The sequence below is a fragment of the Python bivittatus genome, unplaced genomic scaffold (genome assembly GCF_059951505.1).
Source record: "Python bivittatus isolate LINGU-HERP-01145 unplaced genomic scaffold, Pbiv_v1 ctg000120_np1212, whole genome shotgun sequence".
NCBI lineage: Eukaryota > Metazoa > Chordata > Lepidosauria > Squamata > Pythonidae > Python > Python bivittatus.
This window is the reverse complement of record NW_028277037.1, coordinates 3,260,583-3,275,543: the sequence shown is the minus strand read 5'-3', so window position 1 is coordinate 3,275,543 and position 14,961 is coordinate 3,260,583. Positions and strand designations below refer to the sequence as shown.

Sequence of the window (14,961 nt, the reverse complement as noted above, 5' to 3'; positions counted from 1 at the left end):
TTGTAGAACCCTGTTTACTGTCTGGAGGTTGAGTCATGGCAACTGGACTTCTTTTCTTTTTTGGTAGAGATGTTTTGCTACTTGTCCAGGCAGCTGACTGACTGAAGAAGCTACTTGGACAAGCAGCTAAATGTCTCTACCAAAAAAGAAAAGAAGTCCAGTTGCCATGACTCACCCTCCAGACAATTCCACCTGGATGACTGAGAATCTTCATAAACTCTGTTTACTCTTATTTTTCATGATAACATGGCTTCTATGGGGGTTTCTTATATTTAGCTCCTCATACAACTCTTCCAAATGTTTTTATACTTGCAGGAAATCAATAAATTATGCTAGTATTATTACTATCACCACTGTAGTTGGTGGGCTCAAGGATGAGAAACAGTGCTAAAGCTTGCCTAAAGCTGCCTACAGAATATATGGTTAAGGGTGAAATTCAACAGGCTTATTCTTAGCCACTCTACTATACTAGCACAGGGTTGGAAAAGATCTCTCCAAAAATGAAGGGGGATTGTTTTACAAATTGTAGAGTTGCAGGCAACACGGAATGCTCTTAGTTCAGTTATTACAGGGATTAAATCCTAAAATTGACTACAAAAATCACCATTATCCTCACAATGGGAATTTTTGTACAACCAAATGCAGAAAGTTTGAAACACATTACTAGACCAAATTATTCCATCAATGAACAGCGGCAGTCCTAGAGCTCATTCAGATCCCAGATATAATCATCACACCTGCGTGCCGGTGATCAACCCTCTGTGAAGGTGGGCAATGGCTCAGCTTTGCACACTCCCCTTCTTTGTATGTGAAGACAACGGGGGCAGGATTTATCCTTTCGTGTGGGGGTGGGTTAGCTTTCCAAAACACAGTAATTGCTAAGTAGATACATGTGACACCTCCAGCAGGTACATGTGAGCACAAAGCACAGATCTTTGGAAGAAACATTAATTGCTAGAAAAGCCACATGTTTTTGGCAATTAATTGCACTGTGGCTCTAACTATTGCTGCTTTATTTTAGCCCAAATGTGTGTCTATAACCATGTGCACATTCAAACCACCATTCCTGTGCATTTTATAGGGCTCCTGAATCCTTTCTTGCACACTAGTTCTTTTGGGAAAGCAGAAATTTGGGTGTATCCTGCCTACCTAGACAAGCAATCTACTTTCTAGTCAATTTCACAAGCTGATTTTATCAGCACACCAGATCTTAATCCCTCCTAACCAGTTTCAAAGTGCTTATAATTAAGGAAAATTATGACAGTTTTCTGTAACTAGTCTACATGTTTCTCTACCCATACCTTTCTCTATAATGTTTCTCCAAAGGGCAGCTTTTTTAAAAGCATCTCTTAAATATTACCATGCATAGAAAGAACAGTCCTAATGATACAAAAATGGGAAAATAAACTCAAATGATAGATTATAGATTAAATTTCTACCACCCTTCCCATTATTAAAAACAATCCCAAATTGGTCAGCATGAACACAAACATATTTAGGTGCAGTTGCATTGAAAAAGCTGCCAGCTAGTAGTGTCAACACAAAATCAAATAATTGTCTTGCCCAACCTGAAGAATGAAGGCTAAGAATTCACACAAATTCCTAAGCTGTACAGAGAAACGGAAGACAGGCTATATTGAGTCAGATAAAGCTTACACCTTCTTCCGTTTTCATTCACGTTGTCTTTGCAATTAGATTGCATTCACCTTGTCTCTCTTCTGGCACCCAACAGAGCAACCAAAGCACCAGCAGTTCTCCAAAGTACAAGAAAGATGTCTAATAGTAACTGTGTCTAACACTCAAGCTAATTGCCAAAAGCTGATCATGGCATCAACAAATCCAAAAGTCTTTTAGATGAAAACTATCTCAGACTTTTCAGAGGAACGTCCTCAATTTCTACGGACAGACCAGGCTAAATGGTATTCTAAAACGAGTTGGCAAACAGAGCCGTTCAAAACCTGCTCAGCAATTAGTGTAGATGAATTACTTCAAAGAGCTATTGTCGCTTAGTAATTAAGTCTGACAACTATAGGTGGGATATGCTCAAAGTCCATAAACTCACTATGCAGACATCTTGAAAAAGCAAGGGAAGACACATTAAGCAGGTGTGCAAAAATGTCTTTCGGACAGGGCTAGTTAAAGGAATGCAGAGGCCCCGTGCGACACCAGGTACAGAAGACTCTTCCTACACGCAGCCCTAGATTAACACTGAAGTTGGATTCCTCCAAAGATGACATTAAAATGATGTATTCAAAACAGAGTATCCCCCCCTCCAAAAAAACAGAATTAAAATTAAGGATGCATCTCGATGAAACATATTGGAAGGAAAAATAAATGTTTATTTCTTTAAAACCTTTTCTTCTTTACAGAGAGACACTTCCCTTAGCAGAGAAAGAGAGGAACTGCTTTTAATTGTAAAATACTATTTTCTGTGCTCTTTCATTTCTACATTTCTACAAAATCATTGCAACAACTCCCTTCTTTTCAGCTACATAAACAGAAGAAGACTCCATCAGCATGAGAGTCCTCCTACTTCTCTGCTTCTAGAAATAATACCTTGGTATCCATTTATTCTTACCCTGTTTTCTGTCATTCAGGGACCCCTTATCCAGTTACCTATCTGTCTTCTCAACCCTCCAATGGTAAGTATTTTTGGTGAGCGACTTTGTGAAAAGCTCTTTGAAAGTCCAAATAAATAATCTGGGCTGCCTTTATCTACATGCCTGTTTACACTCACAAAAAACACACTCCTCCCTGACTCTCTTTCCCTCTCCAGGCATCCCACCCTACTAGCAGGCTGCTCCTAGAGCAAATATCTCTAACCAAAGCCATACCAAAACATGTTGGGAAGTCTCTTATAATTTTGAAAATAACTGAATTTTGCACATCCATTTGCTTGGCTTATTCCAGTTTATTTATTGCAATATTTATACTGTATCCACCCCATGTCAGGGACCCCAAGGAAAAGTACAGATAATACTCAAAAAGCTATCTTTATAAGACAGTGACACAATAAAAACTCAGCAATATCCAAAGCAGCAGATTAGACTGACAAATAGAAGTTCTGGGTGCATAGCTAATTATTTATTTGGTGCAAGGGCAATGCAGATTAAAACAGGGGTGGGTCTTTGATCACACAGGCATAGCTGTCATCACTGGCACCCCCCCATGGATGCAAATAAATAGGGTACCATTGTTGAAAATGCTCTCCCCATATTTCCACATAATGTAACGCTCCAAATAACAGGGTGCTAAGAAGAGTTCCCTCTGTGGATCTTGTGAGTACTGAAGAGGTGGTCTATCAATTACTGTTCAGTAGTCAATAATATTGGCCTATCAATGCATTGGAAAAACTACTTGGACAGTGATTTGTATAGCTATGCACTACAGTGCTTTGTTAGTAAGTAGTTTGGAATCATGGTCTGTCCTATATACTGTACCTTCCTCAAGCTATGGACAGACAGGAGGACAGATAATTAAGGAATGGAACAGCTGCTGAGTCAGTCCACTTGTTATGCCAAGCCATGATTTGGCTGTTTTGAGCCTTGCAAGTTTCTTTCTTAGTGTGTCATCACAACCAATCATGATTTCCATTACAGTTTGAAAGCAAACTGTAATTTACAGACAGTGGAATCACTTGCAGATTTAACAGTTGAGTACGGTTTCCTAGGAATTAGGAAGTGAAGAATGGAAATCACAGCAGTCAGAGAAGAGGGATGAATCAGTCACACCAGGCCACTGTTAGATCATCACAAACTGTTAGATAGTAATTTAGCTTTTGCAGGGAAGGAGGGTTCATTTGCATTGTTTGACTGTTAACAGAGTAGAAGTACAGAGCAATGAAGTGTCCAGTGTAGTTAGTTACTTCTTAGAATACAGAAGTATTGTTTTACTTGTCTCTAGTAGAAGGACTTGAAATTTTTGGTAGAAGCTCCCAAGATTTGATGCTAAATGGGTATGATTGGTTCTGGTTCATCATTCTGTTTTGGGAGGATTGTATATTTAGACAGCCGACAGCCTTCTCTTCAAGCGAAGGAACCAGGAACCCTGCTCATGTATCTTAAGACCTTTTCCGAGCCATTTCTGAGCATTTCAAGTCCTAGAACCTAACATACACTAAATCTCCATTTTTATGTTCACTCCACACATGGAAGATATAACAGTTAAAAAAAGTGTCACTACATTTTAGAAAGAAAAACATATATAACACTGAAAAGGAGGGGGGGGATATAGATGGAAGTAGAATTGATAATTTTACAGATTCAGTCTTGTGTGATTTTCAAACCATTTCACCAAGTCACTTTTTTCATCCAATGTTGATTAATGTTGATTGCCATCAAGCTGGTGTCAACTCTTAGCAACAACATAGACAGACCAGCCTGGCCCTCTAGCCTCCCAACGTTACTGATCGTTCAATGTTTGGCTCTCATAAAAGCTTACAATTCTGCCACCTTAGATAGGATGTTAATGATGCTTTTATTGTATTGTTTAAAGAATGAGGTAAAAAGAAAAGCATTATCAACTTCCAAAGACTTATCCAAATAAGACCTCTTCTCCTAACTTCAGAAAGAATTTGCAGCAAGGAATTACAGAGGCTTCATAGCCTCCTGAACCTCAGCTAAAAATGACAGGATTCTGTGCCTAGTTGGTGCTTAGAAATGGAGACTTCTTCCTAACAGTTTTCTTGAATGCCATTTATTTTCTCAAATGCATATTTAGATAACCTCTGTCTTTGATAAGTAGTTGTTTTATTTCCATATGGCAGTCTTGGTTAGCTGGCAAGGATCTGGACTGTTGAAAGGGGACACAGGGAGAGAGGGTAAATTCGGTGGGACTGAGACATTTTGGGAGAAATGACTGCAGCTGATTTCAGAGCCAATCCAATGCAAGCCATAGGTACCTCATTCGCCTTTCTAACCACCTGTTAAAAACTGAACAATGATTAACTAATGATTCCTGAAATTCTTTCCAGTTACATTCAGTGATTTAATGTGAAAAATACAAAGACTGGCTACGTAAAAAGCTTAACTCAGTCTTGCAGTGAAAAAATGATGTGAGATTTTTATCCACGTACATATGTGTTATAGGACAATCTGAATAGTGGATCTGGAAACCCAGTGATCTAATTAACTTAGTAAAGGAAATCCTATCTACAAAAAGCAGAGATGGGTCATTCAAAACTGTCCTTGCAAATGTTCCTTTGCAGTTAAGTCAGGTAAATTATTCTCTCATTCATCTTCAACTAGCTTTTGCACATCTGCCTAATGAGCTGTACCAAAAAAGCTTATGAATCAACTCTGATTCTTAAGAACAAGACTCATGTTTGGAAAAATGCAAAAGATTCTTCAAATGTTCAGTCTCCCCCTTCTTCTCAACTCCTCAGAACAGGAAAATATTCAAAACAAGTAAACGGCCAGTTTTTCTTCCCAACTATTTACAAATGGGTTGTCTCTCAAAGTTAGCTAATTCCATGTTCTAACAGCTCAGACCATTACTATAACAAAATACCACAGTTTTTGCTTCCTGACTATGAGCAATAACTTTAATCCAGAAGTATTCATGCTTAAGATCTATTGAAATTAATGGGTCCAATAATATATATATATATATATATATATATATGTATGTATGTATGTATGTATGTATGTATATATGTATATATGTATATGTGTATATGTGTGTGTGTGTGTGTGTGTGTACACACACATACATACATATATGCATACATATACATACATACCAATAGCCAGTTTGGTCTAGTGGTTAAGGGACCAGGCTAGAAAGCAGGAGACTGTGAGTCCTAGTCCCGCCTTAGGCATGAAAGCCGGCTGGGTGACTTTGGGCCAGTCCCTCTCTCTCAGCCCAACCCACCTCACAGGGTTGTTGTTATGGGGAAAATAGGAGGAGGAAGGAATATTAAGTATATTCACTGTCTTGCATTATTTACAAAAAATAATAAAGGCAGAATAAAAAAATCTAAAAATATATATCCTAACAAGTTTGGAAAACACAGCTAATATTGCCCTAGCATTCTGAGAGCCACAGAGAAAAGATCTGTGTATTCTTAAAAGAGATCTGGGATACTATAAATTCATTTTGGATCATGGATCAATTCTCCAGACTGACATTATTGTAACAGCTTTCAATAAATACTACTGATATTTGACTCCAGAATTTAAAAGAAAAGGCTTACAATGCAAGTGGAACCAATGCCATCTTTTCTTAATTAAAAAAGAATATATTCGATAAGACAACTATGTACGATTCAGATTTCTGTTAACTTTTTCTGCTTATGGCTATAAATGCCATTTGGTGAACAGTATTCCTTGAGATTGCAACCTTATGTGAGTAAATGCCACTGAATTTATAGGGCTGACTCCTAAATAGATACAGTATGTAGAAGATTGAGTGTGAATTGTTTTATACAGTCCTTCTTTGTTTTATATACACCTTCCCTGTATGACAAAGCAAAGTTATCAGTCTGCCAAAGTCCAATTCATCAAGACAAAAATGTTGTAAAACAGACACCTGCACTACAGCATACTTCACTCCCACTTTATATCAGTAATAAATGTACCTGTTTTCAGCAGTTCTTCAAATAAACGCATACTAAAGACTGCACACTACGTAGCATTCTATTTGATGAAACTCTAAAGCTCTTCATTGTTAATTACACTGATCAATGTCTCATCACACATTTGTATACCAGAATGGTCTAATTAGTTTTCTGCATTAACCTTTCAAAAGCAGAATCTGAATTTCAAGTTAAAAACCACTGCAAAAGGCATTTGTAACAGGGCTGTGCCTTTTCGTGCTTGTAAAAAGTAATGCATTCCCAAAAAGGCAGAGGAAAAAATGGAAGCATGTTGATTTTTAAGGGTGATAAAGTGTATTTCAGTTATTGGGGGTGGGAGAATACAACGTAATTGCTATTTCATAAGGTAAAACGAGGAGATATCCTGCTACAATAATATGTTCAGCATTATAATATAATGTCATATTATTGTTCAAGACAGATGTAATACATCCTTCGAGACCAATGGAAAATGGAAACAGGACAGTTGTAGGAATTGCTAAGTAACCTTAAAGGCCCCATGAAATAAAGAGACATCTGCTATTGGAGAGAACAACTATGACAGATCTAGACAGAATATTAAAGAGTGGGGACACTGAGTTGCAACAAAGTATGTATTGCCAAGGCTATGGTTTTCCCAGCTGTAACATATGGCTGTGAAACCTGGACCATCAGAAAGACTGAGAAGAAAAAAACGATGCCTCTGAATTGTGGTGCTGGAGAACATTATAGAGCACTGTTTCTCAACCTTGGCCACTTTAAGACGTGTGGATTTCAACTCCCAGAATTCCCCAGCCAGCACGCTGGCTGGGGAATTCTGGGAGTTGAAGTCCATACGTCTTAAAGTGGCCAAGGGTTGAGAAACACTGTTATAGAGAGTACCTTGGACAGCAAGAAGACCCAACCAGCCATTATTAGATGAAGTACAACCGGGTTGCTCGCTGGAAGCTCTAAACCTAAAGCTTAAATATTTTGGATTCAAAGGCCAGTGTCACTGAAGAAGACCCTGAAGCTTGAAAAAAAAATCAAGGGCAATAGAAGAAGGGGCCAGCAGAAGACAAGGTGGCTAGATATCATCATTGATAACACAAGCAGATGTGCGTAAGAACTCAAAGAAGCAATTCCGGACAGACCATTCTGGTGAAATGATGCCACTGGTCCACAGATAGTTGGAAACAACTTAACAACCAACAATTAGTCATGAGGTTGGACTGGTCCAACTACCGCACAAACCATGCAACAAACCCATTACATGCAACATGTGAGGAAATGGCTCAAATATGAAAAGACCTGAAACCAGCCATGGTACCCTGGTTCAGAAATGTCAATAATGCCAAAATAGCTGGTGGTATTTACTGCTGTTAAAATAGTTTCTTAGTGGCAATTGTTTTTTCTTTGATTCGGGCAATTTTCCAATGTGAGACAAAATGTAGTGAAATTTAGGAAATCAAATACACAGTGGGAGAAGCATCCACACAAAGAATAAAACAGAATTAAAATGTAAGAATCCTATTTCTTGTAGCACAAGGCATTATCATACCAGGCCTCCCTCATTCTCACTGAAGCCTGCAACATCTGTATTTAAGGACCTATACTGTTAATTGTTTAGACTCCTTAGAACGAAAGAGTAAATACTTTTTAACAGAATGAACAAAGAATAGCTCACTGTTCTTCCACCTTAGGGCAGGTACAAGGCAGATTATGAACAGCGAGGCACAGGGGACTTCCAGTGCGGACATGGAGAACTAGATGTCTCCGAAGGAGTGGAGACAACACTGCAGTGAGATTGGCAGCCAAAAGGCAAATTCTGGCCAGTGAAATCTCTCTGAAAAAAAGGAGAGATCATGAGATTGCCCACCTGTACTCCAGACAGCTGCTCCTCATGAGTAAACTGCAAGAAGTGAGGTTTCTGCAGTTGGTTTGTGAATTGAGTGGCTGGGAGTCGAGGAGTTTTCACCAAGCTCACAGCCACAATGTAGCTTATATTATGGACATAAAGTTCTGCTGAGACTTATTTCTTAATTACTTTTGGAAATTGCTTTTTAACTGCTTTTTGACTATTAAGAACCTTTTGATCGACAAGTTTAACTATATGCACTGGGCGAGTTCACTTTTATCCTCAGTGGAAGAAGTTTTAAAGATAAGTTTAAGGACTTAAAAAAAGTTTTTTGGAATAAACAGCAAAAGAGTGATTAGGACACTGATTTTGGAAAGTTATAAACAGACTAAAGGTCCAGAAGGATTTAAAATAAGATTTTGAAATGAACTATAAGAATTTTTCCTGTGGGAAAGTGCCATTGTTTGGAATTCTTAGAAGAAGACATGATAAGATGGAAATTTGAATATTGGACACTAGAGGGAACCAGAAGCAACTAAAGAATAAAGGAGAAGAACATTTAAATTTGATTTACTAACACAGAATTGAGCAAAATACTCAATTGGTTAGGCGTATTGGAGGATATTTTTGAACAATGGATCCAGAAGTTAATCTTAGAAGTGTCTGCTATTATAGATGGACCCTGTCCAGATGTTAAGGAAGAGGAACAAATTTCACCAGATAAGACTGACACTGATTTGAAAGTGGATTTAAAAATGTCAAGCTTCAAAAACGATATGGAAAAAGACGTTATACTGGATATACAGTTGAAACCGGCTGATGTTTTAATAACCAAAGGGGATATACAAATGGCAAACCAAAAGAACGACTTGGATAATTTTCCTATATTGGATTTACAAATGAGACTTGTTAATTCTGAAGGATTTTGTGAGAAGCAACAAAGAGAGATATGAGGGTTCTTTATTTTCCAAGGACTGGACACCACAGCACAGATCGGTACACAATGCTTTATTGTAGCATGCACCTTCCCCAACAACAGGCTATTGCTCTCCACCCTTCTAGATTCTGTAAGGTGATGTTACCATACTCAGTCCTTTAATACTTAGTTCAAGCAAAAGCCTATTAGTCTGTAAAGTGGCAGACAACCTATGCCTTCTTCCAAACGTTCTTACACTAGTTGGGATGAGGTGCTGTCTCAGTGTGGTTGTTCTTCTAGTTGCTACCGAGTTCCCGGCAAAGCTCCAAGCAGGACTCCCACCAAGACAGGCTGCTCGCTGTAGCTTGTGGCCCTGGCAGTTGAGTGACAGTACTCTTGCCTGCTTGTAATAGCTGCCAATCTCCAGACGTCTCCTCTGCTTCCCCGTCTATATGCCGTTTCCTTATCTTCTTTTCTCCTACACCCCTGCCCACTCCGTCTTAACGTTTGTTTTTGTAAGCTAAGGGCCTGGGTGGGTCCAGAGGCTGCCTCTGGACGTTGGCATGTCCTTGAAAACACCAGGGTGTGGCTCAATTATTACAGGCAGCTGAAATTATTACAGGCGTGGATGCTTGTGAGCAAAGTTGCGAGTGAATGAATCAATGTACGCATGAGGGAAGAGGGGTTGGAAACATTTCTGCCTGGCTGCAACTACTTTTCCGAAGTGCAGACAGTAATCCCCACTTTTCTCCCTCACAAGGGAATGAAAAGAAAACAAGTCTAGGACATTTTTTGAAGGGATTAAAGATTAAGGTTGTTAAAAATAAAAGGAAGCAATATAAAGTGGGTTTATTTGATCAAAGTTAAAATAGATATGTTGTTATCTCTGGTAACCCTTAATGGACTTTTGCTGATCAGGAGTGAATGACAAGGTTTTAAGAATCTGTTTATAGATAAGAGATGAGATATGGGATGAAGAGATCATTTGTTGTGTTTTCAGAAAAGGTGATAAGTTACTAAAATTGTTTATACTTGCTGTGACGAAGCGGGAAGTGAATTGCTCATTATTTTTACAATTAGGATTCTATCTCCTTGTGCCTCGGTGTTTTTTAATAATAATTTTGCTAAGCATTACAGTTATATAAATAAAAGCTAATACAAACTACAAAAAATAAAAAAATAGAAAGTGCAGAGGAAAAGAAAAAGGAGAATAGAAAAAGAAAAGAAAGAAAAGAAAAAGAATAGAAATATATAAAGATTTCTTTTCTTTTTCTTTCTATGCTTTTTATATTACTTTCTTTTTTCTTTTCCTCCGCACTATTTTTTTTATTTTTTTTGTCATTTGTATTAGCTTTTATCTATATATCTGTAATGCTTAGTAAAATTATTATTAAAAAAAAAAGAACACCGAGGCACAAGGAGATAGGATCATACTTGTAAAAATAGTGAGCAATTCATTGACAGGCCTTTCAAAGTCCAGTTAGGCAAGCTATAATATTTCAATATTTTCTTTGTACATTTTGGACAGCTGGCTTAATTTAATTTTGCTGAAGATAAGCAGCAGTGTGCCTGCAGAGGTGAAGGAACATTACATTAAGACAACACATGAATCCCACCCATGGCCATGGTAAAACCAAGCAAACAGTGACTTCTTAGAAATTGAATTTCTGTTATCCAGATGTCAAAAATGTAATACCCCAATTGCACAGACTATTGCTGGTGAAGCATGCCAGCAAATGTGCAACGTAAATGGGCTGAGCAAAGAGCTGCAAACTGCAGTCAGCACTGGTTTTCTGGGTGAGCGATAATTAGCACCGTGTGCAATAAACATTTACATCTCACGTTACAACATTTTTAGCAAATGTTAATAAAAGATATACTGGCAAACTGCAAAAATGCAGAACCGCTGGAAAGGACTTCCTATCAAGCACAAGCGAGTGCTTCTGGTGTACAGACGGCAACTGTTCTTTCCATCACGCCGCAACATCTGGAAATTAATCCGCACGAAAACATACCTAAATAAAGTGGTTGTGCTTCTTTGGCATCCCCATTAACATCATTACTGTAGTCAGAGATCTTGTAAGCCTCATGATGATAATCTGGAATTTAAAAAATAAGAAAGTAACTTAGAGCAAGTGATGTGGAAAAAAAAAAAGAACGCTGAATGCATTACTGAAAATTTATCTCCTAAGCTCCTGATGCATCATTTTATTTTATGCAAAATGATGAAGTCAAGGAAAACTTGCACAGTATCAGCTCTCCTTAAAAATAAAAATAAAACCCTTGACTTGTGTTAAAGGTGCTTAACCAAAATATTTTACATATTTTTGCTACCAGCTTCAACTGGCCTCTGGTGCTGTATTCATTTTCATAGTAAATTAACACAGCAGATGCCAGTTCTGAGATCTTGTCTTATGACGGCTTCACATTTATGAGAAAATGAAAAGTTTGCCATACTTGTAAACCAGCAGAGATCGGCAAGCTTCGCTTCACAATAACATTAGTGGGAAGCCCAAGAAATAACTTTATCTCTCTGCCTTTTATTTGGGAAGGAAGCCAATGAATGTTAATGGGAACAGATCAGCCCCCATGAATGGAAATTAACAGCAATTTCAAATAAAACCAAATACAGACAATGAAAGTAAAGACTTCCTTTCCACTGAAGGAAAATTGGTGCATGTTACTGTTAATTATATTGAATAATTAACAGTAACATGCACTAGAGACAAAAGGGAATTATGACAAGCAGCCTTAGAAAAGCTATATTCCTGAATTTTGTTTCTGACTCTACTGTTGGGTTACTTGGTGACTGCAAGATGTAGTGGATACACAAACTTTCAGAATTTTCAGAGGATGTGGATTCTATTATAAATAATATCTGTTACTTCCCCTGGAAGTATGATCATGTTTTGAATTACAGAATAATGTTTTAAAATAGAGGGACATCAGGCAGTTCTCTTCAGACAGGTTATGTGGATAGTAACTCATAGAAGACTATAAGACTCTCTATTTTCTGAGATTCTCCATGTCTGTGAAAATCCCTGTGTTTCTCAGGAAAAGTTAGTGGTGCTCGAGTATGCCTTGGGTAATACTGCAATCCCCTTTTCACAAGGAGGCTGACTTTTCTTGGAATTGGCATCCTTGTCTCTTCCTATTTCAAATGTGCATCTTTCAATCTCTGCAAAGCAGGACCTGCTCCAACTTTATTGCATCTAACTTCTTTAAGGAAAAACAAACAAACATTATTCTTCAAACGTTTTGGAACTATGAGTAGGAAGGGCTACAGGTCTCTGTTTAAAATCTGCACATCAAAAAAAGTTGTTGTGCATGAACACAATGCTTGGATACCATCTTTGGTCATGGATGGGATGGCACTGCCTCAGGTGGACTCAGTGCACAATCTGGTGGTTCTCCTGGACTCACGACTCCTACTCAAGGAGCAGGTGGCAGTTGTGGCCAGGAGGGCCTTTGCACAACTACGAGTTGTGTGTCAGTTGCACCCATTCCTGGACCAGTGTACCCTTCTCATGGTCACCCATGCCCTAGTCACCTCCCACTTGGACTATTGTAACACGATCTACATGGGGCTGCCCTTGAAGTTTCAGTTGGTTCAAAATGCCGTGGCCCGCATTGTTCCGCACAAGTCCAGATTTGCCCATGTGTCACCTCTTTTGCGGGAGCTACATTGGTTGCCAATCTGCTTCCAGGTCCAATTCAAGGTGCTGGTTATCACCTTTAAAACCCTACATGGCTTGGGACCTGGTTATTTGCAGGACCGCCTTTCCCCGGTCACATCTACCCAGCCCACCATAGCGGGGAGGCTGGGTATATTGCGGGTCCCATCTTTGAGGGAAGTACATCTGATGGGACCACGAAGAAGGGCCTTTTCCGTGGTGGCCCCTTCCCTGTGGAATGTTATTCCCTCTGAATTAAGATTGGCTCCCACCCTGATGTCGTTCTGGAAGGCCCTGAAGACATGGTTTTGCCAGTGGGCCTGGGGACCCCAAGCTGAAAAGGAGCCAATCAAGTGGTTGTGCTGATTGTGTTTTTGGCTGCCGCAGGGGGTGGGTGTTGATGAGTTTTTGTACTGGGGATTTTACTTTGTAAGCTGCCTGGAGTCACTGTGTGTGTGAGTTGGGCGGCCATGTAAATTAAATAAATAAATGTATGTATGTATGTATGTATGTATGTATCTGAGAGGTATGTTCTAATACAGATGAGCAACCAGGTTCTCTCCTGATAGTTTGGACTACACCTCTCATAATCTCTTGCAATTGGCTGTGCTAAGCAGGGTTAATGAAAGGTAAAGGTTAAAATGTCTGAAGAATGCCTCTTCTCGGCTCTAAAGACAAAATACAGTTCACCCAAGAAGACAGCTGGCCTGTAGGAGACACCACAGACCAGAATTTCTCAACCTGCTGGTTGGGGAATTCTGGGAGTTGAAGTCCACACATCTTAAAGTTGGCAAGGTTGAGAAACATTGCCATACGCACAAGTGGCTTGTGGCCTCCCGTCCTAATCAAGACCATCAATCTTATGCCAACTACAAACTATCTGTTTGTCCTTTGGATGGCTGAGCCAGTGTTTTAAAAAGGAAAGTCAGTAAACCGAAAGAGGATTCAACTATGTAATTGAGAAAGAAAAAAAAATCAGCACCTATGAATGAGTTACATAGGCGAGTTTAACAAGTAGAAAAAATGTAAATATTGTATGTAATTGTATGAATTTTTTTTAAAAAGCTCAGCATTCTGACAGAGGTGTAATTTCAGTGACCTCAAAAGCCCAAATATTCTGAAATAAGAACAACAAGTACATGGAAAAAGAGGAGTTCAGGGGAAAATTATGGGAAAGTAACTAACTAGAAATGGTTGAGAAAGGAGAAATTTAATAGGATAGAATAACAACACCCCAAAAATGTGGCTGCAGCAAAAGTACAGGGTTAGCATGGCATACGGGTGAAGAGAAAGAATAAGAAATCTTGGATGCAAGTATTAAATCAACAGTTACCTCGCCAGACAGTATACAGGCAAGCTAACCTCTCAGGCTCAATTCTGTATTATGAGGGGAAATCACAAAAATCTAAAACTAATTCTGGAAACTTACTGAGAAGTCTGTCTCATGGTCTTTAGAAAGTAAAATTTCAAAGTAAACTGGCAAAGAATAACAACCTAAACTATTTTTATTTATAACTCGGTCCTAAGCGTAATTATTCCGAAGCCAAGTCATACTGAATTCAATTGGATTGTTCCTAGATGCAGAGACAGAAGATATCAATCTTACGGAAACACTATACTTCGCCCCCAAAGATACAATTTTTAATCTCCAGATGCCCCCAAAATTTCAACTCCTGAAACGCCTAACGTACCATAAATGTTGTACTCAAAGGATAGCGATTACAATAGGGAGACTGCATCCAGAATTGGACTGGCATATTACAAATAGCAAGAAAGGACAAGAAACACATATTTATTGCAAACATCTGAGTCCAAATATTCATTGTTAAGAACAAACAAATCAACCAATTAAAGTAACTTTACAAAACGACCATAGCAAGAGGAGAGCCATGTTAGCCTATGGCAGCCAAAAACTAGGAGACATCTTGTAGCCCTTTTTCTGACTAACACATTTTATCAA

The 14,961-nt window shown here is 38.7% G+C and overlaps 1 protein-coding gene across 3 annotated transcripts in view; it reads right to left on the bottom strand.

Moving 5' to 3' along the window:
* Positions 1 to 14,961, bottom strand: part of BEND7 (BEN domain containing 7) — a 59,725-nt gene that overhangs the window by 40,016 nt on the left and 4,748 nt on the right. For 2 of the 3 annotated variants that reach the window (XM_088134841.1, XM_088134840.1), the window contains exon 2: positions 11,343 to 11,426. The exons of the other annotated variant lie outside the window; for it this stretch is intronic. In XM_088134841.1, the coding sequence (XP_087990967.1) occupies positions 11,343 to 11,426 (84 nt within the window). The remainder of the gene's footprint in view (positions 1 to 11,342; positions 11,427 to 14,961) is intronic. 3 annotated transcript variants of the gene reach the window in all.